This window comes from Mesocricetus auratus, unplaced genomic scaffold, assembly GCF_017639785.1.
Source record: "Mesocricetus auratus isolate SY011 unplaced genomic scaffold, BCM_Maur_2.0 Super-Scaffold_100022, whole genome shotgun sequence".
NCBI lineage: Eukaryota > Metazoa > Chordata > Mammalia > Rodentia > Cricetidae > Mesocricetus > Mesocricetus auratus.
The window spans coordinates 34,348,425-34,372,416 of NW_024429203.1; the positions used below are offsets into that span (position 1 = coordinate 34,348,425).

Below are 23,992 nucleotides of genomic sequence, written 5' to 3' on the forward strand. Positions count from 1 at the left end.
CCCTTCGGATGCTAAGCTCCTGGGACATCTATGCCCCGCTTGTGGGACCGTTACTAATAATCTATTTTTCTTCTAGTAACCTGCCCTCTCAGCTCCCTCAAGGAACAGATCCCTAATGACTCCAGGATGGCAGCTAACTGAAAGCTTCTTCACCTAAACCTCCCGCTGAGCATGAACCCACCGACTCCCCAAGTGACTCCCCAACTCCCTCTCCCCACATTGTCCCATGCCCACAGGAAGTAGCCAGACATGAACCTGGCACCCATATACCTGAAGAGTCTGAGACATTCAGGTGGAGCTCCGCCTCGGGGCCTCCTCACTTCAAAGCCTGCCCAGTCTCAGAAACCCCACTAAGCGGTGGCTCCCCCTCCCCAGAGATGCCCATGACCTTGCCTGCTGGGTATTAAATGACCTGTTAAGAAAAGGCCATGTGGTTTTCAGGTTCCTTATTCCTATCTCCATTCTGGGGACCGGGAGATCATCTGGGAGTGTTTCGCTCATCAAGCCTGTTCTTTTAATTCTTAATTCAGCTCGGTTTGATTGGCTGAATCAACGGAGAGACTTAATATCGGGGTACAGAAGCCTTTCAATGTGGCATCTGCAAGGCCGTTTCTGATATATCAAGTAACCTTTTTGTGAAAGTATCCTTAATTTCTTGCTGTACATCATAAACCATTTGAGAAGAATTAGGGTGACCCATCAAATGCATCTTAGCCTTTCCCAATCATACTTGTTTTCATTAAATTTAAAAAATGTAATACAATAGGATGTAACATTTCAATCACAGTTTAATTTTATCTACTTCTAACAACATAACAACTTGCCTCTAGTAAGCTAATAATTAACTATCTCACTATTTTTATGTTTTCTTCAGTCTTAATTTCTGCTGAATGTTTATTCCAGGCCCTAACAAACTCAGCAGTTTCTATTTCTTCATGAACGGCCACTCCGGCTGTTGCAGCAGTCGCAGTCAATGCAATCATTCCCATAATAACGGCAATAATAAGTCCAGCCGTTTGAAGTGTTCTTCTAATTCTTTCAGCGAGCTTTTGTATTAGGATCATCTGGGTATGGGCTCAACAACTTCACCGCTATCCAGATTGCTGGCCTTGCTCTATGCCTGTATAAAATGTTGAAATACTAGAATTAACATAGGTATGAAGGGTACAGTGTCACAAGAGATGCTGTAATTATTAGGGTGCCATTGTAAGACTCCTAGCAAGTAATGTAATGGTATACATGCTATAAAATGATGGCTTTGATTTAGTCTAAAGGTCAAAGTATACTTATCATCCTTAATGTTTAGGAGGGTGGAAGGCACTGGCTAATTTCCACAAGTTAGTCTGAACTGAATTGCTAAATTGCAGGAGAGGACTTAACATTCCAATTCCATGCCATTGAATAGGTTGGTTAATAGAGGGTCTAATTTCTACAGATCCACTTAAACTATACCATGGGCATCTTAACTTTGAGTGGGAATATTTTCCTTAAGGGCTCCAATCAAGGACATCTCAGTGGAAGGTATTAATTAGCACTTGAGGTTTCTAACTCTTACATTGTAGCCAATACACACAGTCAGACTCCTTGTTGGTAACCATCTCACAGAAAGGTAGACTGATGGAACTAGTAGCATTAATCTCCTGTCCTTCAAAACAAGATGCATGAGGCATATAAAAACTTATTATGATAATCCTGGGTAGTATTGTCTATAGATAGCTACACTTGAAAGGTTATATTTGGACATTGAATTCCATGTCCCATACAAACAGGAATTTCTTGTACTTCCACGGAGATAATTTTTATTCTCTTTATCCTCTTCATTGGCTGAGCAGTACCTGGGTTACCTAAGGACCAGGTAGCCAAGAAGATTCATTAACCACCCAAGGATTATTCATATGTCCCCTGCTTACTGCTAAGGTAATAGGAGGATGGGGAATGTATGCCCAGTAACTATGACAGCCCTTTTTACCTGTGTAGTGACCACTGACAGCCATAGCAAGGAACAAACTTGTAGCATTCAAAGGTTTGTCACACAAACTCTGTCCTTTTTCAAGCCCCACAATATTGGTGTGTCAAATGTATATTGGGTGTGACTTCACACAGGTTCTCTAGTAAGATGAAGCAGGGGCACCTTAGGGATGATTTTAGCCTTTCAAGCTGCAGGGGGACTCAGACTCTCAGGGACTGAGACAATCTTCCCTAGCCCAGGGCCTTTTATTTGTTTTTTAAGTGTTATCCTACTTACACCTTTAGCAAGTTCATTTCCATACCCCAAAACATCTAAATCTCTCAAAGGGACAAGACCAAATGCAAATTCTCAATGAAGGAATATCCCAGTTTGCTGGATTTTGGCCAACCAAGCTTTGCATAGGTTTTGCACCTTTGGGAAACCTTCAGACATGTGAATGAGTGACAGAAGCCATAATGCCCCCAGGAAACCTAACCCTTGTCCAGGCTAAGGTCTTAGAATCATTCAACCCTCCTTTAATCCAGCCACACAACCCACACTCATCACTTCACAAATAGCTCTAGTGTCTATAGGGCTGCCCCTTGCTTACCAAGCTGGTGGCAAACACAATGATACCGCTGCAGGGACAACAAGCTCAAGGTGATGTCCAGCAGTTGACCAAGTGACAGCAGGTTCACCGCCCACTTGTGAGATGGTTTCCTGCAGGGTTTATTTCCGAAGCTAATTTTCTCAGTACGGTAGTGGACAAGCTCCATAGGGTGCTTGTGCAGAAACGGGTGCCGGTGTTTCCTGGCAGTCTTACAAAGACCTGCTCTTGTAGCAGGTGAGTGAGAACTCTTACCACACGTATATGTGGGAGAGGTGCACTGTTCTGTACAAGAGGCAAATACTGATACCGCTGCAGGCACAGCAAGATCAGGTAGATGTTCAGCAGCTGACCAAGTGACAGCAGGTTCACCGCCCACTTGTGAGATGGTTTCCTGCAGGGTTTATTTCCGAAGCTAATTTTCTCAGTACGGTAGTGGACAAGCTCCATAGGGTGCTTGTGCAGAAACGGGTGCCGGTGTTTCCTGGCAGTCTTACAAAGACCTGCTCTTGTAGCAGGTGAGTGAGAACTCTTACCACACGTATATGTGGGAGAGGTGCACTGTTCTGTACAAGAGGCAAATACTGATACCGCTGCAGGCACAGCAAGATCAGGTAGATGTTCAGCAGCTGACCAAGTGACAGCAGGTTCACCGCCCACTTGTGAGATGGTTTCCTGCAGGGTTTATTTCCGAAGCTAATTTTCTCAGTACGGTAGTGGACAAGCTCCATAGGGTGCTTGTGCAGAAACGGGTGCCGGTGTTTCCTGGCAGTCTTACAAAGACCTGCTCTTGTAGCAGGTGAGTGAGAACTCTTACCACACGTATATGTGGGAGAGGTGCACTGTTCTGTACAAGAGGCAAATACTGATACCGCTGCAGGCACAGCAAGATCAGGTAGATGTTCAGCAGCTGACCAAGTGACAGCAGGTTCACCGCCCACTTGTGAGATGGTTTCCTGCAGGGTTTATTTCCGAAGCTAATTTTCTCAGTACGGTAGTGGACAAGCTCCATAGGGTGCTTGTGCAGAAACGGGTGCCGGTGTTTCCTGGCAGTCTTGCAAAGACCTGTTCTTGTAGCAGGTGAATGAGAATTCTTACCACACGTATATTTGGGAGAGGTGCACTCTTCTGTGCACGTGAGACAGCAGCTTGCAGATCTCTTTACTTGCCTGCAGTCCTAATATATGAATTGTTCTCAAGCCTCACTGTAGCTTCTCTATTGACAGTGAGAACAGATGGGTTTGGAGAAGGATGTAATATGTTCACTAATAGAGCCCAACACAGCATCCGTGGATCATGAATATTAAGGGGGGGATGAAAGTGGCACTTTTTGGTGCCACCTCCAGGGATTTGGGGGACGGCACGGGAACACTTATTTCTTGTGCTCCCATGCAGGGCATGGGGCTTCTGCCGGCTCAACTGGATCTGGAAACAGAATGAGTTTAGTCAGGAGACAGAGATGAGGTTTCACCAAGTTTTTGTTACAGTGTTAGATATTTCCTGGAGGATATATCTAACACCCACACCCCAGGTGCCTTCTTTCCTCTATCCCATGTTTCGGGAAAGTTTCAGCTGGCTTCATTCTGTTTCTGTGTCTTGTGTCACGTTGGGAACAACACGTCTTAGGGACTGAGCTCTTCTGTCTCAATACAGATCTCCTGCTTGAGCAGCTGGTCACAAGCAACCCTCACAGCTGCTCCCCAGTAAAAGGACCAAATCAGATGGTGTACTAAGTCTCAAATGATAGTCTTCCTAGGAATTTTCCTGTGAAGTGCTCATTTCTGGCCCCCTCCCTGTTGGATCTAAGACTGTGTGAGCAGCTTTGTGAGGGAGTTAAGTATGGCCATGAATCAAGGGTATTGATCACTCTCCCTAAAGTTGCTACTGTTGAGATATGGCTTTAATCACAGAGGTCAAACTTGAGGAGCTCCTGAACTTCCTTATGGCTGGTTCTATAAACTGCTGCCCACTTGTTGGACATGAAATTTTAGGGTTGAACTCCAGTCCTTGCAAGCACATTACTAGCTGCCTACTTTCTGGATGTGAAAAAGGACATCCAGAGGCTTGGTGATGCCTGATCTTATACAAAGACTGATGCTTTTGCATCCTGTATCTATGCCATCAGACATACAAAATGATTTTTAAGGCCTCACAGATTTTTTTGATTCAGTGATGCATGTTCATTGTTTTTTTCCAATGTCAAAATAGATCCTCTATATATGTGACTCTCCACAAAAGAAAGCATATAATAAATAACTAAAATTCTTATAAATGCAAGAACAGAGAGGACCTGGAGACAGGAAAACATACATGAACTGGTTTGACTATTTAGACAATAATGAACTACTTTAAAATCTTGTGCAGATAATGCAGGCATTACTTTTTCCCTGGAATACACTATCTTCCTTTTTTGAAGGATGACAACGAGCAAAGTATTAAACAAGAAATTGAATCCTTGTGTTGACACTTAGACAACACAGTATGGAATGTGAAATGACCACTCTGTCTGAGCCCCTAAAGGCATCACTTTGCTCCTGTGATGCAGATGTGGCATGGCTTCTAGCATCTCAAAGCCTATTGAGCTGACTTTCCCACCCCTTTGCCACCCCTAAAGAGGGGTGACTCACCACTCATGGGTCCCTTCCCATTGAATCTGATTAGGGATGCATTGCTTACCACTAGGGCATGCCAGGTTGCTGGTGCTCGCGATGGCCACATTATCCTTAGAGTCAGAGTAGTTATTGCCATAGTCTGAAATAAAGTCAGCACAGAAAATAACTTAAACACACATTATTGCCTCTGGTGGGAGAAGTCACACTGCCTCACAGAAGGACCACTCAGCTTCCCTTTGATTCATATCATTAAATGAGAATTAGAATGGGTGTTAAAATACATGTTAAAACTCTGGGGTTATAATTGTACTGATGACTATGTAATGTACACTTCGTGTAATAAAGATATTGCAAAGCATAATATTTTTTACTTATGAGATGCAAAACAATCTATGACTATACTAAATATCTCAAAGCAATTATAGAAGCAATCTCTTTTGATCAGAAAAATACTGAAATAAGTGTTATAATTAAAAGACAGATTTCTACCGGGCGGTGGTGGTGCATGCCTTTAATCCCAGCACTCGGGAGGCAGAGGCAGGCAGATCTCTGTGAGTTCGAGGTCAGCCTGGTCTACGAGTTCCAGGACAGCCTCCAAACAATACAGAGAACCCCTGTCTTGAAAAACTAAAAAAAAAAAAAAAGGGAGATTTCTATCACTTCTTCAGGCCCTTTTCAAATCAGAAAAATAACTCTATTTTAAAAATCAGTCAAACTGTTTTTCTCCACCACAGATGAAATTACACACATAAATTACATTTACTAAGCACATATGGCTTTAGTTTTTATTTGCTTTCACATTATTGTTAATATGATTATTATGGTACCTATGTATGTACAGGAAGTGTGTGTTAGAGTATATGCCATGGCACAGGTGTGGGGTTCAGGAGACAACATGGAGGAGATGCTTCTTTCTTTTCAGCTTTATGAAGGCTTCAGGAATCCATCTCAGGTTACGAGTTATAAAAGGAAAGTACATTAAAAATACTACAAAACATCTCCATTCTTTTCATGGAGGAGATGCAGTAAAACCTACAACTACTATGAATAATTCATACTAAACACTGAATTTCCACAGAACCATTTGTGGTGCAGTCATTTTGTGAAGTATATAGGACGACAATGTTTGGTTGCTCAGAGTCTTTCTGGGAATTGACACCTTCAAAACCCAGTCGTCTCATGCGGTCGTGAACTGCAATGCATTCACAACAAAAACAATTATGTCAGCTGAACTACATTTTAAAACTAGGAAACCTGATAATAGTTGTGTTTAAACATTTGCCATATTTATCTGATTCTGAATATCACTACATTTTAAAAGTAGCTATAATATATCAATTATTTCTCTGTCTGGGTTCCCTTTGCTGTGCCATCTTGTATTCTTTGGGTTAAATAGCAGCCCATGTTCATTCCAGGCAACTCACACTAAAGTGAACGAAGGATGGTGATCTGGCACCCACGGATCACTTAGGATAAGTAAAAGGACTCACACAAGACATTCCACAAGGATGAGCCATCATATGAACACCAAAGTGCTACTCTCAGCTCTTATATGTAACTACCCCAGGCTGTTTAGTTCACAGAGCTTCAGAACTTCTAAGGTGACACCTACATGGACTTTGAATATCACTAAGGATATACCCATTACTAAGTGGCTTTAGGGCAGGTTAAGAAGTGATCCAATGCTCACAGTGTTATCATCACAAATGGTGAGACTCAATAATCCTTATCCCATTTGGATAGTTCTATGTGCTTTGAACATCATGCCAATGATGAACTCTAATGTTTTAGCAGCAAGCTATGCCCTGGGCTATGTAATCTTAGATTCACCTTAGCATATGTGTTTCTATAGGCTTCAGAAATTCAGAAATTTGCACACAGATGACCTGTCTGGTATGGTGGCTAATGACCCCAAAGCCTTAATTGTGGGCACAGGTCAAGTTTAGAACCTCAGCTTAGCCCTTTTACCCAAGACAGTGGTTCAATTTGTGACCCATAAGTCCTTTGGGGTCACATATCAGGTATCCTGCATATCACATATCTAAATTATGATTCATAATGTAGCAAAATTACAGATATGAAGTAACAACAACATAATTTTATGGTTGGGGGTCATCCCAACATGAAGAAGTGTATTAAAGGGTTGCAGCTTTAGGAAAGGTGAAAACTGTCCTAAGAATATCAGAGTTCAGGTATATTCATCACTATCTCTGATGCCACCTGGGGAAGGCATGTCATAACTAAGGGACACATGTCTGTGCTGTTGGTACTTGATTTAATGAACATAGGAACGTGATGTAAATGCTCTAGCAGTGTCACTTCTGTGAATCTTGCAGTGATTGCTATTCTAGGACTTATCTATGCTGATCCTGGAAATATTAATTTTAATTTCACATAGACTCAGGTTTGGAAGATTTAGATAAATGTTTAAACATAGCTCCTATATTGGCAAGAGTAAAGTAAGTCCAGCATTGTCCTCTAGGACAATGGTCATGAGAATACTTACTCTCCAGAGACACGTTAATGTTTTTATATAACAAATTAGCTTGTCCATTCTATTTATTTATGTGTGCCTAAACAATAAATATTTTTAATATTCCAAAGATTTTATTTGCATGACATATGTTCATCTAATTGACCTCAAAATAGAGTCCAGAGTCTCATATGCATGTTTTCTATAAGTGGTAGCATGAAGAAAATAACTAAAATAATTACTAATGAAAGCAATGGGAAGAAAGGAGGCAGAAAAACTGGGCTTTGCTTTGTTAACTTAAATGAAAAAAAAACTACATAAATTTTTTGACCAAACCACATAGTCAGTCATTTATTTGTATTTGGAATTTATTGTATTCCTTTGTGTAAAAAGGATGACAAAGAAGCAATAAAAACAAGCATGTCATTGTATTTATATATGCCATGACATGGTCAATATACATAGCTGTGTGTGTTCTGGTTTAAGTGGTATGCACGTGATGCCTCATAGGAGATTTTGAGATCTTTGGGGTGTGGGGCCTATCCTGAGTTAATGAGTCATTAGGTTCAACCTTCAGGTTTTGGAGCCCAGCTCCTCTTATGCTTATTTTGTTTCCTTAGTATGGATGCAATATGACAAATGGTGTCCTACAGATGAGGCTACCCATACTTCCCTGCCTGCTGCCAGCTCCTCCCACAAGTCACAATAAACACTTTCTTCCTTTAGTTATTCCTCTTAGGTCATAGCAAGGAATGATTACATGAGAGTCTCATCGTGGCTTCTGTCTAGACGGCCTCACACTGCAGTTTACCTACAGGTTAACACGGTCTTTGTTTTTTAGCTAGGTCTAACTAGACAAGTCATTCTCAGCATCATTATCATCATCCACACTCATGGCTGAAAGAAAGCCAGGGAGAGGGTGAATCTTACATAATGTTTGCAATAGGTGAGGCCACACGGCCTCACCCAAGAACCAGCTCTGTTTTCCTTTGGGTCATATCATGCCGTCAGAACCAAAATAGGCATCTAAGTGTGGTTTTATGCCTTGTGGTTGTAGTTCTACTGGTGGACTAGAGAAATTAACAATTCCCATTTTAACAGTACTGTAAGGCATCTTCATTCTTTTTGTAGATGAGATGCTATATAATCTATAACTACTGATAATAACTCCAATTATTGAATTTCCACAGTACCATCATTGGTGTCACAGGCTTTGTCTGTCATCTTCACCATCGATGGTTCAGGTCTGGTGCATGGGCTTATGTAGCACCTAAGGCCCAGTTTTCTCAAGGTAGCAGTTACTGGAATGTATTCACAACAAAAATGTTTAGTTACTCTGAATGCATTAAAATACAAGAACATACAAACAAGAACCTGGTAACTGTTGTATGTTTAACATTCTGTCTCATCATTGATTTGCAACCACACTCATCTGATTCAGAATATTACCTCTGGAAAATTATAAAAAAGCATTGTCCACTTAATGGATATAACATGATCAGTGTAGGTGAGATCTCAATCCACATGGATAAGGCAGTATCAACAGAAGGGCAATGTGGCTATGTGAGACGGCCGGCATCCAAATCACTCTAAGACTCATGTATGCACACTGAAATCTGTGATTGCTGAATTCTGCACTCTTGTCATTTGACACTACAATTGCCTAAGGACTCATAGCATAACTCATGAGGCTAAAAAGGCAAATGAAAGCAAAGCCCTGCTAGCAAGCCCTGGTGCCACAAAGATGCTCTACGGTGTTGCTGACACCAGAACCACCAGCTGGGTGGTGATGATTAGAACCAGAAATGGTCTTTGGATACCTGCTGGAGAGAGCATATGCTTGTTTCTATTATTTACACAATGTGACTTAGTGTTCACCGACATATCTAGCATCACCTCACAGAAAGGACTAGAAAAGGGGTCAATCGACATCTACTTCTGACCTAAAGGCCCTGTGTTACTTACCTACTAATGACACTGTGCCCAAGTAGATAATAGAAAAAAAAATAACAGGACAGATGTTGTACTGAAAAGTAAGGATTGTAAAATCCCTACTAAAAAAAAGTCACCATTCCTCCCAAAAAAGTGGTCTAAGGGATCATGTTTTGCTTAATTATGGCATTCATTCATCACCACTTTATATGGGAAGCTCTTCTCGGTGAATCTTTCAGGCATTGTCTTATGTTAGGCTGGCTAGGAAATGCCAGCAACTGAAGATGATATTATGTTCCTAACAACCATGCCCACAGACACCTTAAGCACTGTTGGATATCGATCCCAGAGCCTCCTGGATGAAACCTGGTATTCCGATGCCTGAGCAAAACCACAGACTTAATACACCTTCGCTTTATCTGTCTTTCACAGTTGTGAACAACTGCTGCCTGATCCACAGAGGCTACCTATAGTTTTCGATCACTGAGACAGAAAAGATACTGTGTTTTCTATAAGCAGGGTTATTTTTGAGTATATCCTAGGAAGCTGAATGGATTTGTACAAAATGACAGTTCATGTGTCCTTGGTGAGAAAATTTGAGCTTATAACTAAAAATGTCATTTTATACCAAAGATCTGTGAACATTTGCTATTGTATGGCCTAGATATCCAGCTTGGTCATTCACATCCCTATCTTAGTTGGATCTCCTGTAACAGGATACATTGAGAAATTAATTTACCATAAATGGCTGTGATAAACTTTGAGCCAAGAAATGTAGGCAAAGCATGACCTTGAGATTTTTTTCATTGACAAATTTGGCATGGGTAATTGGAAATCTTTTGGGTGAAAACACAAAGATATTTTCTGATACAAGAAATCCCGAGGCAACAGGATTGAATGAGAGAACTACACACACATGACAATGATGTGTTTGTTGGGATACCTGTGGTTAGCTTAATTGAGTTCACAATCTCATTGCCATTAGATTGCTTTGAAAAGAATGAGAAGCAGGGCGTTGGTGGCGCACGCCTTTAATCCCAGCACTCGGGAGGCAGAGGCAGGCGGATCTCTGTGAGTTCGAGGCCAGACTAGTCTACAGAGTGAGTTCCAGGACAGCCTCCAAAACAATACAGAGAAACCCTGTCTTGAAAAAAAAAACCCAAAAAAAAAAAAAAGAAAAGAATGAGAAACTAATAGGATCTCACAGAGCCTGTGGCAGCATGCGTACATAGATGTATACCAAACAGGGTCCTAGAGCTGAGAGGGGGAAGTAAACATGTGTTCCCATTACTGAAAAGGAAGTCATCTGCAGCTGACAAGCTCTCACAAAGGAAAAAGTAGTTTTCTCCAGTGGAATCTTCATGGGTATACCAATCACACTCCAGGGCAGAGCCCATGCCCAACAGTAGATGGCCAACACAAAATGAAATCAATGCTATACTTGTAGAATTTTTTTGTCTCATACTGCTTTGTTTGGGCGTTTTCTGTCTTACAGACCTTTTGCTTGTATATTATGGTTTCTGATTATGTGTTTATATGTGATGCGTATGTATTTAATGCACTTCTCCTTTGTTTTAATTATATTTAGTCTTTCCCCCCATACATGTTTGTTTCCTAAAGAGAGAGAGGAGGCATGGAGTTGGATAGGTACAGAGGTGGGGAGGATTTTAAAAGAAATGGAAGAGGGGCATATGATGATTTCTTAAAAACTGAAAAAAATTTGTATTTAAACAAATAAGCATAAGGAAAGAGTGGTGAGCCAGAGACAATGATTATGTGCACAATTCTCAACTACAGTGTGTCTTAAGAAAGTCATTCCAGGATACATACGGAATCTGCGCTTCCTTGACTGGACCTGCAATTTAGAGAAAAGACACTTAGTCCCGGATCATACTCAGTTATGTTTACACAGGTCTTTGGTTTTTCCTGTGACTTAGGACAGTGGTAAACAGGACTGGGAAGGACAGCCAATTTGAAGACTCTATATTGGTCTGTTATTTGACATTCTTACAAAATGCCTGAGGCTGAGTACTGTGTGGGGGAAAAAAGTACTTTTCACACCTTTGCCCACTCAGCCTACATCACCCCTCTGTTCTCTACTAAGCTTCTTTGAAATGTGGCAGAGAAACATAATGACAACCTGGTATTGTGAGATGAATCTACTGTAACTTCACTCTTTAAGGGTCTCACTGCCCGACATCCCTTAATGGATATCAGAAACTTTTGTCACTTCAATATTTGGGGGAACATATTCCAACTGTGTTAACCTTAGGAGACCCCAGCAGAAAGACAAGAGAACACTCGCAGAAGAAACAGGAACTTTTCTAAACAATATGCTTGGCAGCTTCTTGTAATGTTTTCATCTATACAGGAAGTCATCTGTGAGAAGAAAAGCTCCTGACACGCACTATGGAATCTGACGTGGTTTCCAATTTCCTCTCATGCTGTGTCATATCATGGGTGGCTTGTGCCCACTTCCTATGTAAACGCTCTAGTAACTAGTGTGCAAGCAGTTTTATTATTGAGTTCTGATGCCCATAAAAAATAGAGTATCATGAAAGTGACCTTCCTATGTTAAAAAAAGGAAAGACCATCTTACCACAACCGGGGATGGTTTTGCTCTTTCTTCTAAGCTAGTTCCTTGGTCCTCCTTAGGTAATCCTAGGGAACAGAAACGAATTTTCAGCTCATGACACCACTTGCTTTATGCCAAGGGTTTTTATGTTGGTGGGGATAATGGCATGTGGATTTAGTCCATATGCCTAGCCTTGGTGCATATATTTAACAAGGATAGTTGAAGAAGTACAAGACAATTTTCCCTGCTAGGGAAAGGGAAAACAAGGCAAGATCTCAACAGAAATGAAGAAGAGATGTTTTGTTCTCCTAAATAAAGTAAGTCTAAAGCACTGTGAGATAGTCATCTTGGATTGGGTTAACACTCGAATAAATATTAAATGTCAGATTTCTATTACGTTCTGCCAATTTCAAGTCTTTCTAGATCCTTTCTAACCTCTTTAAGCAACTACAAATCAACATGCACAGATTCCATATTCATTTACTATTATCTTATTTTAAAAATTACTTGTTTATTATTGCCCCTGTATATGCTTATACAAAGTGAGTGTATAGACATGCATGCTATGCAACATCTGTTCAGGGGCCAAAGAACAAGTATGTAGAGCTCAATCTCTCCTTCTACCTTCATATGGACCTTCATACCACTCATGTCCCAAGCACTGGAAGAAATACACACTTATCTTTTGAATCATATAGCCAGCCCTAGCATATAGAATCTTAATCTTGAAAATGTACACATTGTTCAAGAAAAAATTCATATAATATCAGGAACATGATGTAATTACAGTAAATTATTCACTCTTTGATACATAATACTTTATTGATAAAGGCAAGATACTGACATTATTACATTTAAAAAATAACCACCACACATTGCTTTTTCTCCTGCTAGTTTTTCTTTCCTGGGCCATCCTTTGTATTCATTCTGTGAGGTGAATATCCAGATTCAGACTAGACAACTCACATTAAAGCAGAGAATATTGATCATCTGTCCCCTGGATTTCTACTTGCTTCAGCAATTTAGAAATTTATAGAGAAGATGGAGTCTTTTGTATGGTTATTAATGTCCTCATAGCCTTAATATAAGTATGTGATAATAGTTTGGAACCTCAATCAATGGCCACACATCTGATTCTCACCTTGGCACTTTCACCTAAAACACTATAACCTTGGGTCTATTCATTATCACATCTCTTCCATGCTTGTGCATCATCAGTGAAGTAAACAATGCCTGTGTCCGTATTGTTACTGAGGGACTTAGTGAACATCACATATGTGGTGTATATGCTCAGAAAGGCCAGTTGTCAGTAAAATGTAGTCATAGACTGTGCTCTTTAACATACTTCACAGATTCACAAAAGCCCTATTACAAATCCTCAAGCTATTGTTCTAGATATATCCCTGCTTTTCCTAAAAAAATGTTTAACTTTACAGACTTTTGTTGTGCAGAGGCAGCTAAAACTTTAAAAGGAATTCTTGTGCTGTTCTGTGTTGGCCTAGGTGCATATTCAGATGACATTTCTAAAGTAAGGTCAGAATTGTTCTTCAAAATTGTCTAATTTTAGTCATTAGATCTTCAATGAAATGGACCATAGACTAGTAGGCTAACATGTTTAAAATTTCTGGTAGCCTTAGACTTGGAAAATCCACCATTTTACATTACAACTGCCTCAGAGATGTGTCCATGTCTCTCTTGAGCCATTTATTGGTCAAGCCCTAGGAAAGCCTGTATGCTTGAAAGGAAGCACTGTATCAGCTGTGCTAGCCACTTACCTATTGAGAAGGATGCAAAGACCCAGGAAGTAATAATCATCCTCAGTGAAAGACAGTTCCTTTCACTTAACAAATGAGGTCTTTTCATTTGCTTTCGGTGCCATTAGTCATGCACAACAATCTTAAATCTACACAGATGTCTTCGTAATATATTTTCATTTTGTCTAAGTTCCCTAGTATCAGATTCCCTGTATCAGCTGTGCAGTCTCAGCAAAAGGAAGTACACAGGAAGTTACTAAAATACTTATTAATGAAAGCACAGGCAGGATAAGGACACAGGAAAACAATCAGGCTTCAGATCAATTGCCAAGATTATGACAAAATATATTAAACTCTTGATCAGATGTCATGATCATTTCTTTGTACTTGGAACATACTCTACTTCTCTGAGAAAGAATGACAAAGAGGCAAAAATAAGAAAGCAGGTTCTTACATTTTTGCCTAGAGTCCCGTTTATGTGAAATGAAGTGGTCAGTCTACACAAGGGCTTAAATCATATGCTGTGTGTTCTGGTTTGATTATGAAATGTCCTGCATAGCCTCATGTGTTTGGACACTTAAGTCTCAGCCTAGGGTACTGCTGAAGAAAGGCTTCAGGAGATGGAGCATCACTGTAGAAAGACCTCTGCTTACTTCATTAATTCCCCCCTTCCTGAATACAGGTATGTGCACTCACATACAGATGCAATGTGTAATACACCTGCTGAGACACTATCCCTGACACAATGATCCCCTTGTCCTAATTGCCAAAAGAAAACTTTCCTTCATTAAAATTCTTTTTCCTCGGTTACTTAGTCACAAAAATAAGAAAAGTCACTAAGCACAAAGATTGAGTAATAGAGTTTCATTATCATTTCTGCCCATCTAGAAGTTCTTAAATTGACTTTTTCTCTTCTCTTGCCTCCCAAGCAGAAGGAACAACTTGACTGCTGATAGACCCTTTCATTGAATTGACCAGGAACACCAGTACCTACCATGGTCTTCGCAATTCACAATGGTCTTAGGAGTCAACTCACTTGCAGCATTCTTATCCACAACAACAGCGTCTGGAACCATGTCTGTAGAGAGTAACTTACATACTACTGTCTATAGCAGGTGAAGCCACACTACCTCAGATAAGAACCCGCTCACCTTTCCTTTGGTTCAGACCATTCAGTGAGAACCACAATAGACCTTGAAATGTATTTTTAAACTCTATGGTTGCAGTTCTACTGTTGAGCTGGAGAAATGAACACTTCACACCTCAAAAATCTATAAGACTTTTTCCATCTTTTTAATAAGAAATATAGACTGTGGTTTGAATCAGAAATGTCATATATAGGTTCAGGTATTTGACCATCCGGTGCCCAGTTGGTGGCACCAGTAGGGAAAGTTGTGGAACCCTTAGAAGATAGCCTTGCTGAATGAATTATGTTACTGCTGGTAAGATTTGAAGCCTCATAGCCTCATCCTAATTCTAGTTCCTGATTGTAGTTGAACATGTGAGTTCTCAGCCTAAAGGTATAAATACAACTTGTTCAATCCATCTGATGCTATGGTTTCAGGGCTGACCTTCAGAGTATTCATCTCTGAAGAAGACTGTTTCTCCAGGTCTGAATATTGCTTAGTTTTGTGTATTTTTTTCCTATGGGTGGTGTTCCATGAGATTCCCCACTTCCACATTAGCATGTCTATTGGTGTTGTACTTCAAGTCTTGGTTAGGCAGCCATACTGTTGAGGGATCATGGGTGAAGCTTCCCTGCCATTTATAGTAGACAACCTCACAGCAGATTTCCTGATCTTCTGGCTCTTACAACTTTTCTATGCCTTCTTCCTTAAATGTTCACTAGGCCTTGGGTGTATTGTAGATGTATCAGTTGGGGCTGGGCAGTTTCCTGGAATTTTTCAAGTTGAACTAAATGCATTTTGCACTATAATATGGTCATTAGCCTACAGAGGCCAGGAAGTGGATTGTGGTGGTGTATTGAGAAATGTATCACATTGGTTCCTGTAAGTGAAACCTCCGTCCCTGGTAGTTGATAATGCTTGGGAAAGTTGTAGCATGTTCAGGAAGTGGAGTGTTGCTGGAGAAATGCACTACAGTAGGAAGGCTTTGAGAATTTATAGCCCCACACAACTTCCGGTTTGATGTTTAATGTTTACTGTTGAAAATGTGACCTCTCAGCCTACTGCTCCTGACTGTGTCTTCACTTGCTATCATGACGTTCACCCACCATGATTTATATTTATCCCTCTGGAAACATAAGTAAACACAAACTTTCTTCTATGAGTCGCTTTTGGTCATAGTGTATTATCACAACAACAGAAGAGTAACTAGTACAAGTATTATCACCAATGACTATTAAACACTCCAATTAGTTATCGAATATCCACAGTACCTTTGCTGATGCCGCAGGCATTTTCTGTCTGATCGGCAGTTTTTATTTCAGGACCCACCCTGGAAGACTTGGGATGCTTCAGCCCCAGCCTTCTCATTAGGGCATGAACTGGAATGCATTCACAATAGAAAGAGGTCAACTCAGTTGCACTTAACATGTAAACAAATAAAACCCCCAGAAAAGTTAACACCTGTTCTATGTATAAACATTTAATCTTGCTAGCAATTTTCAAGTATTACTGATTCAAAATGTCACCTCTGGAAGATCACAAACATAAGTCTCCACTTAACACAAGTCTGGCATGGTCAGTAAGGTCTCCATTCACGTGAATGACACAGTACTGACAGTATCTCACTGACTCAGCATGTGAGATAGCCTGCATCAAAATCACTTTGAGGCCCATGCAAACCTAGTGAAATTTATGTAGCTACTTACTATACCAGTTCTTGACAGTATGACACTCCAACTTCCTAAGTACTTACATTAACCGATGAATCTAAAAACGTAAATGAACATATAGACTTAAAGAATAGCACTAGGTCCAGACAAGTGCTCTGTGGGTTTTGCTGAATGCTAAAAGAATCAGCAAGATAGCAGTGGTTGGATCCAGAACCAGCTCCACAACAGTGGACAGGGGTTGTTTCTTTTCCTTCTTTACCTAACCATGGTGGCTTGCAGTTTGTGAAGATTGTATATTACATTGAGGTAGGGAAGCAGGTAAGGGGATGTCTTCATGTCACTGTGACATAATTACCCTGACAGAAAAACTCAAAACAAAGAAGGATGTTGTACTTTTCAGTATGAATATAGACTATTTTCTCTGAAAGAAATGATGTGAGATTTGGTTAGTTCAAATGCCTCCATCTCTTCTACACTCTTTCTAATGCTCAGAGAACCATGCTGACCAGATAGCACACAATGACTCAGACTCCAAGCCATTCTATACACTGATGTTATGATGCAGTTGTGGTGGGCGTGGGGGAATGCTCCCCTCCAATTGATATATTCTGGGTAAGACTTCAAACCCAAGTAACAGGACAAGAAGTTTGATGGCTTGGTGGTTTAATAGATGTGTCTGTGCACACCACTTTCTAGGTGATAACTACCCTCAGGATTGTCTGTGGAGCTTGAAAAGGTCCAAAGAGAAGAGAAGGAGAAAGCCCTCACTAGCTCAAAGTATGTACCTTCCCTGCTCATGCTTCCTCAACAAAGTCCAGCTTCTAAGCTACAAACTACTTTACTATTCACAGTCCATTCTGAGCAAGATACATAGTCCTTTTTACACTTAACAAAAACAACCTGTAGCAGATGTCTTCAACACATAGAGGTACTCTCAGTCATAAGGCATTTTGGAAATCATGACATGAAATCAAATTGTTAGACAATGATTATATGCATCCATTGAGTGTATTGGCTCCCATTTATCAGCCCTCATGGAAACTGAGCGTCAGTGAGGGGAAGTACTCTTCAGGCATAAATGTACCTCATCCAGAAAATAAGTATCAAAATAATGAGACCATATCAATAACTTAGTAAACTTAAGCCCTGATGTGTGTGGGTCTTTGGACTTATGTTAATGTCTTCTATAGTGCTAAAGCACTCACCTGCAATCAGCCATGTTGATGTAAAACCCAATAATGACACATGTCCTACATGTTTTCCAATCTAGAGTCTCCCATTGTCAAAATCAATTTGACAAAAAAGGAGATAAGCTTTTATTTTATGTTTTTTGCTGTAATGGTATCTATTTTAATTTTTTTCAGACAGGGTCTCATGTCACAACTTGGGTTGGCCAGGAAATACCTCAGATTAAGCACCATACACCCCACTCTAGAGTTCTAGAATTACAAGAATTACCAACTCGCCAGGGCATGCAGTGCTGAGGATCAAACCCAACACCTTCTGTATGATAGCCTAGTTTTCTATAAGCTAAACAACCTGAGCCTACGTAGGCTTTACCTTTTAAATTTGTGTCTCCAGCACAATGCATAGATGCTACCTTCAGTTTTGACCAGTGAGACAGTTAGAATTCTCTGTCAGTTGGAATTATTCTGGAGATGGAAATCAAGGGTTCCTCCATAATTTCTACCCATATCTTGATATGGTAGGAGTCAGTATACCTCATATCTGGGAACACATTTTGTTCTTGTACTCCCTAGCTAGACATCTTGGTCACATGTCTTCCTGCCGTGGTATGTTCTTCTTTCATAGGGTATATGTTGGGGAATGAATCCATCATACATATCTGTGTTGAGTTTTAGTTAATGTGGAGAAAGTGTGAACTCTTCAATTTTTCATTGCCAATAGAAATGTCTTGGAAAATCAAGAAGCTATCTTTGGAGGAAACACATATGCAGGTATTACGTGATACACAAAATCCCAAGGTGACTGGGGTAAATGAGAGAGAACTAAAGACACATCACCATGATGTGTCTCTTGGAATATTGAGTGTTTTAAGCTAAACCTGCCATTCTTGTGGCTATCAGGTCACTCTGAAAACAGTGGTGCAATAAGTATATAAAGTATATAATTCTTATCTACTGTGTGACTTAAGAGAGTCATTCCAGGATACATACAGCATCTGTTCTTCTTTGACTGGACCTGCAATGCAGAGGAAACACTCTTAGGCTCGGATATTACTTAGTTATTTGGCTCTTCTAGTGACTTGGGACAGTTGTATATAGGATGGGAAAGAGTGGCCAAGTGAAAAATTCTCTACTTTTCTGTTGTGTGATACTGTTACAAAACACCTGAGGTTGGGTGTGTGAAAAAAAAGTATTTTTCACATTCTTGACCATTTAGCCCCAATCTGGCAAACTTGCCTCTTTGTCCTTTACAAAAGGTTTCCTGAAAGCTACACTGAAACATGGCAGAGAAATATTATGTCAATCTGGTACTGTGAGAATAATCCCTATTAAGGGGTTCCTCTGTGTCCAGATTATTTACTCAAACTTCATGCTTTAAAGATCTCAACACCTCAATGTCCTTATAATGGACATTAAATCTTTTACAACATCAATAATTGGGAAAATACCAAATGCCTTAACCTCAGGAAGTCCTCTGAAGAAAGGTAAGAAGACACTTAGGAAAAAAACTTTTCACAGATTACGTGTGCCAACTTTTGAGTGAAAATCACTGAAGTTTTAATATGTAAAAGCTGTGGCACTGGCATTTTTGTAGATATTCCTTCATCAAGAGTTGCTTGATCCTGTTCCATTTCCTCCTTTCACTTAGAAAATACTCAAATACCTCTAGTGTAGGTTATGATGTGGTAAAAAATATAAAGAATTCCTAAAACTAACTTTTCTGTCTTCAAAAAGGGAAACAGAGTTTACCTTAATTGGTGGTGGATTTATCTTCTCTTTAGGGATAGTCTTCCTCTGGTCCTTGTCAGACAGAACTAGGAGAACGCAAAATAACTCTGAGATCATGGTACCATTTATTATATCTCAGGGGCTTTTGAACTGATATGAACAGAGTTCTGTGGATTTAATATAAACATTTAGGCTCAATGTACATAGTTCATTACTAAACATGGTTGTGATGATACAAGAACACCCTTGTGGCTGGGGAAAAATCAAGACCTTGAGAAATGAAAAAGATACATTTTGTCCTTCTATATTATGTGAATCTAAAGCAACCTGAAGATATTTCATTGACGAGACACTGAAATAAGTGTTAAATGAGAAATTTCTAGCCAGGGTTAGCGGCCTGTGCTTTTAATTGCATCACTATAAGCCAGCATCTAGATTCTGTGTGCAATAACTATACATGATTTTCTAAATTAATTTTTGCATTCTTAATATTGTTTGCGTGTGTGTGAGGTGTGTATTTGTGCATGCCATGACATGTGTATGGGTTCAGAGGACAACTTTATTGAATTTATTTTCTTTTTCATGGTTTACATATATTATAGTAATCAAACACAGGCAGTCAAGTTGGGTTTGTCTTTTTTTCAAGTATATGAGTGCTTGTAAGTATGTGGTGCCCTGGAACTTTAGTAACAAATGGTTGTGAGCATTTGTTGAAGCACTAGGAACTGAACCTGAGTCTTCTAGAACAATAGCCAACACTCTGGGCTTTTGTGCAATCCCTCCAGTCCCTGAAGTACTCGCTTTTATACACAATGATGGTTTGTTTAAAGCACCTTCTATGCCTTTTCCACTGTGGTAGAATGTCAGGATCTTACCAAGGTTTATAACAGGTATTTGTGGTGGCCATAGGAAAACAACTGATACACAATGATTCAGTGACAGAGTCTCATCATCACTTCTGCCCAGTTGGAAGACCTTGAAATAGACTTTCTCTCTTCCTCAACCACCCAAGCAATGAATTGTTATGAGACCTTTGCATTGGATCTGACCAGGAATGCCAATAATATGCCACTACAATGAACATGGCTTTGAAGGCTTCTCTCTATATCCAAATCGTTGTCACAGATGTCCTCATCCTCACCACTAGCCAGAAGTCAGTGGAGAGAGTAGCCCACACATTGATGTCTCTAGCAGATGAAGCCATACTGCCTCACACAAGAGTCTGCTCGCCTTTCCTTTGGTTTATATCATGTTATCAGAATGAAGACAAATGTTAAATATGTTTTCACATTGTGTGGCTGAATTTTTCTTGGTAAGGTAGAAAAATACCATAGGACACCCACATTCTTTTCACACAGATGCAATATAATCACAAGTATTACTCATACTAACTACAGAATTTCCATAGTAGCAGTAGTGCTGCATGACTTTTCTGCTGCACTTCACTGTCACATGTCCACTTCCTTGGTGGCCAGGTATAGAATGTGGGACTTTGAATAACAAATATGACTCAAAGTCACATGTATTTGAATATTTGATTCTTGGTGGTGGCAATGCTTTAGGGAGGTTATGCAGCCTGTAGGACTGGAAGCATTACTTGGGGAAGTACACACAGGGTGAGGGCTTTGCAAGTTCATAGCCTCACCCCACCTCCTGGCCAACCTCTCTGCATTCTGAATGCAGCTGAAAATATCTCATGGCTTTCCTATCTGGTCCATCTACTCCAAGACTCTGCCAAAATGGACTATCACTGGAACAGAAGCCAAAATTCTTTTCTTCCACTTTGATTCTGGTGTTTTATTATAGTAACAAAATACAACTCATAGAGAAATTGATGCCATAAATGTGGAATATTGCCGTGACAGGCCTGATCATGTTTCTTAGGGGAGGATTATGGAAATGTGGAACTGGGACAGGGAAGGTCCATTGAGTGCTCAAAACTTAATAAGCTTATGTGCAGGAATTTGGAGAACAAGAGTGCTGAAAGAGAGGTAGACAAGGAGTCTCGGCTTGTGGAGTTTCAGAGACAGCAGAGTTTCTTTGGAGCTGTTTGTGTGACGTTTGCATTAAGAAACTGTGAAGTGAAAGCCTCTGCTTTACTGGGACAATGACTCCTGGATAGCCAGGGCTGGAAAATCATATGGACAGGGGGCTAGCACCACAAATGCGAAATCTCCTGAGAACTATTTCCTTTACATTAGCACACAGAAGCTCTGGTTCAGAGCAGGCGAAGCTGCATCTCAAGCTGGAACCCAAACTTGGCCATGTGTCAGTCTGCTGTGTGCTACTTGCTGCGGTGGTGTAAAGGCTGCAGAATTTAAGGGGCTTCGGGAAGAAGCTGAGGCTTGGCACCATGTGAAAGGGCCAGACTCCCTAGAGAGAGGCTAGGCAAGACCATTGGTGAATGTCCAGGCTTGGTTCCCGGGAGATCTCAGCCTATTGGAGATTGCAGGACCTGAGAAGCATTGAGTTCGGAGTGGATCTGGCACAAGTCTCCAAGACCAAGTGTAGATGCTGTGGGTGGCTGTCTGAGAACTGCGACTCTGTAAGCCTTTAAGTCCAGAAGATGAGTGATTCCTAGGTGTTGGACATTGAGCTTCTTGTACTATTTTAGTTTTGTTTTTCTTTGCTTTCACTACAGCGTTCCTCTTGCTTTTTTGAACAAAAGAGCATATAACACTTGTTTTTCTACAGGAACCTATAGTTAGACTGGATTTTTAAAGAGAACTTGGATTTCTTGGATTTCTAAATGGTGGGATTATTTGAGGACTGTGGTACTTTTAACATTGTACACTGTTTTATATTATATCAACATAAGATCTTGGAGAAAAGCAGGAAAGGTTATGATTTAACAACGGCCCGCTTATGTATCAAGTTGACAAGAGGTGACTAATGCGTTTAATCTTCACTATCAACTTCACACACCTGGGGAGAATCTAAATTGGGGAATTGCTTCCATTGGATTGGCCTGTAAGAATGACTGTGGGAATACTTTGATTGCTAATTAATACAGGAGGGCCCAGATCACTATGTGTGATGTTAATCCTCAGGCAGATGGGGCTACACTGTCTAAGAAAAATAACTGAGCAAACAAGAGAGAGGACAAATCAGTAGGAAAATTTCTTCATGATCTCTGCTTAGCTTCCTGCATCCAGGAAGCTACTTTGAGTTCCTGCCTTTTCTTCCCTTGATGGTAGACTATAACCTGAAAAATGAAAGATGTCTTTTCTTCCCAAGCTTACTTTTGATCAATATGTTTGTCAGGCCAGTGAAAACAAATTATAATATGTGCCTTTGAAAAAATGCAGGAATCAGAAAATAGTGAAAATACTTATTAATGACAGCACCAGAAGGACAACAACACAGGAAAGGAAGCATCTTTGGTTTGGCCACTAGATGATATAACTCTGGACCTGATGACATGGTCATTTCTTTGTCTAAGGAGTATGTTATCTTCCTCAGCAGGAGAAGGGTTACAAAGAAGGAGAGAATAATAAATAACAAAAAGAAAATACTTGGTTATAACATAGAGAAGATCAATTAAACAATGATTCACTAGTAGTCTTACCATTGCTTTTGCCTATTAGGAAAACCATTAAATGGACTTTCTCTGTCATCCAAAGAGACGGAATAACAACTTCTCCTATACCATCTCATTGGATGCTATTACCTACCACAAATATTTTGTTCTGTTTCTAGGTTGTCACTAGATTTATCAGTCATGCTGTTGCTATTCTCGGTGTTATTGGTATCTGGAAGAAAGTAAGTGGAGAGAGTGACTCATATATTAGTACCTGTAGTAGGTTAAACACACATCACAAAATAACAACCTCAGCTTTCATTTTTGTTACATCACTCAGTGAGGACCATAACAGCAATTTAATTTATTTATTTATTTTTTGGTTTTTACGAGACAGGGTTTCTCTATATTATTTTCGAGGCTGTCGGTCCAGCCAAGCCTCAAACTTACAGAGATCCGCCTGCCTCTCCCTCCCGAGTGCTGGGATTAAAGGCATGCGCCACCACCGCCCGGCCCATAACAGCAATTTAAATGTGTTTTTAAGTCCTGTGTTTGTACCTTTTCTCATGAATTAGGAAAATTAACACTTCACATATTAAAATAACTTTGTAAACATCTTCACAAAGAAGACACAGTAAAATGTACAACTACTGTTAATATAAATAATGGATTCCACAATATTGGTAGAGTCACAGAACTTGTGTGCTTTGTTTAGTGTCACTTGCTTGTGTGTCTAAGGGACCAGAGAATAATATGGTGATTTCAATAGGAAGTGTACACCAAACCTCATGTATTTGAGCAGTTAGACCCCCAGCTGGTGGTGGTATTAGAGGTAATAGAATGTTAAGGTCTTGAAGTC

At 40.1% G+C, this 23,992-nt stretch overlaps 1 protein-coding gene across 1 annotated transcript in view; it reads right to left on the minus strand.

Annotated features, from left to right (window-relative positions):
* Positions 1 to 770: 770 nt before the first annotated feature.
* LOC110340767 (dentin sialophosphoprotein-like) overlaps positions 771 to 23,992 on the minus strand; it is a 39,778-nt gene continuing 16,556 nt past the window's right edge. The window contains exons 28-37 of the mRNA XM_040730255.1: positions 23,288 to 23,365; positions 19,635 to 19,699; positions 18,876 to 18,900; positions 16,300 to 16,407; positions 12,172 to 12,233; positions 11,403 to 11,427; positions 8,834 to 8,941; positions 5,232 to 5,306; positions 2,559 to 3,980; positions 771 to 1,120 (exon numbers count right to left, since the gene is read on the minus strand). Coding sequence (XP_040586189.1) covers positions 3,928 to 3,980; positions 5,232 to 5,306; positions 8,834 to 8,941; positions 11,403 to 11,427; positions 12,172 to 12,233; positions 16,300 to 16,407; positions 18,876 to 18,900; positions 19,635 to 19,699; positions 23,288 to 23,365 — 599 coding nt within the window. The 3' untranslated portion in view covers positions 771 to 1,120; positions 2,559 to 3,927. The remainder of the gene's footprint in view (positions 1,121 to 2,558; positions 3,981 to 5,231; positions 5,307 to 8,833; positions 8,942 to 11,402; positions 11,428 to 12,171; positions 12,234 to 16,299; positions 16,408 to 18,875; positions 18,901 to 19,634; positions 19,700 to 23,287; positions 23,366 to 23,992) is intronic.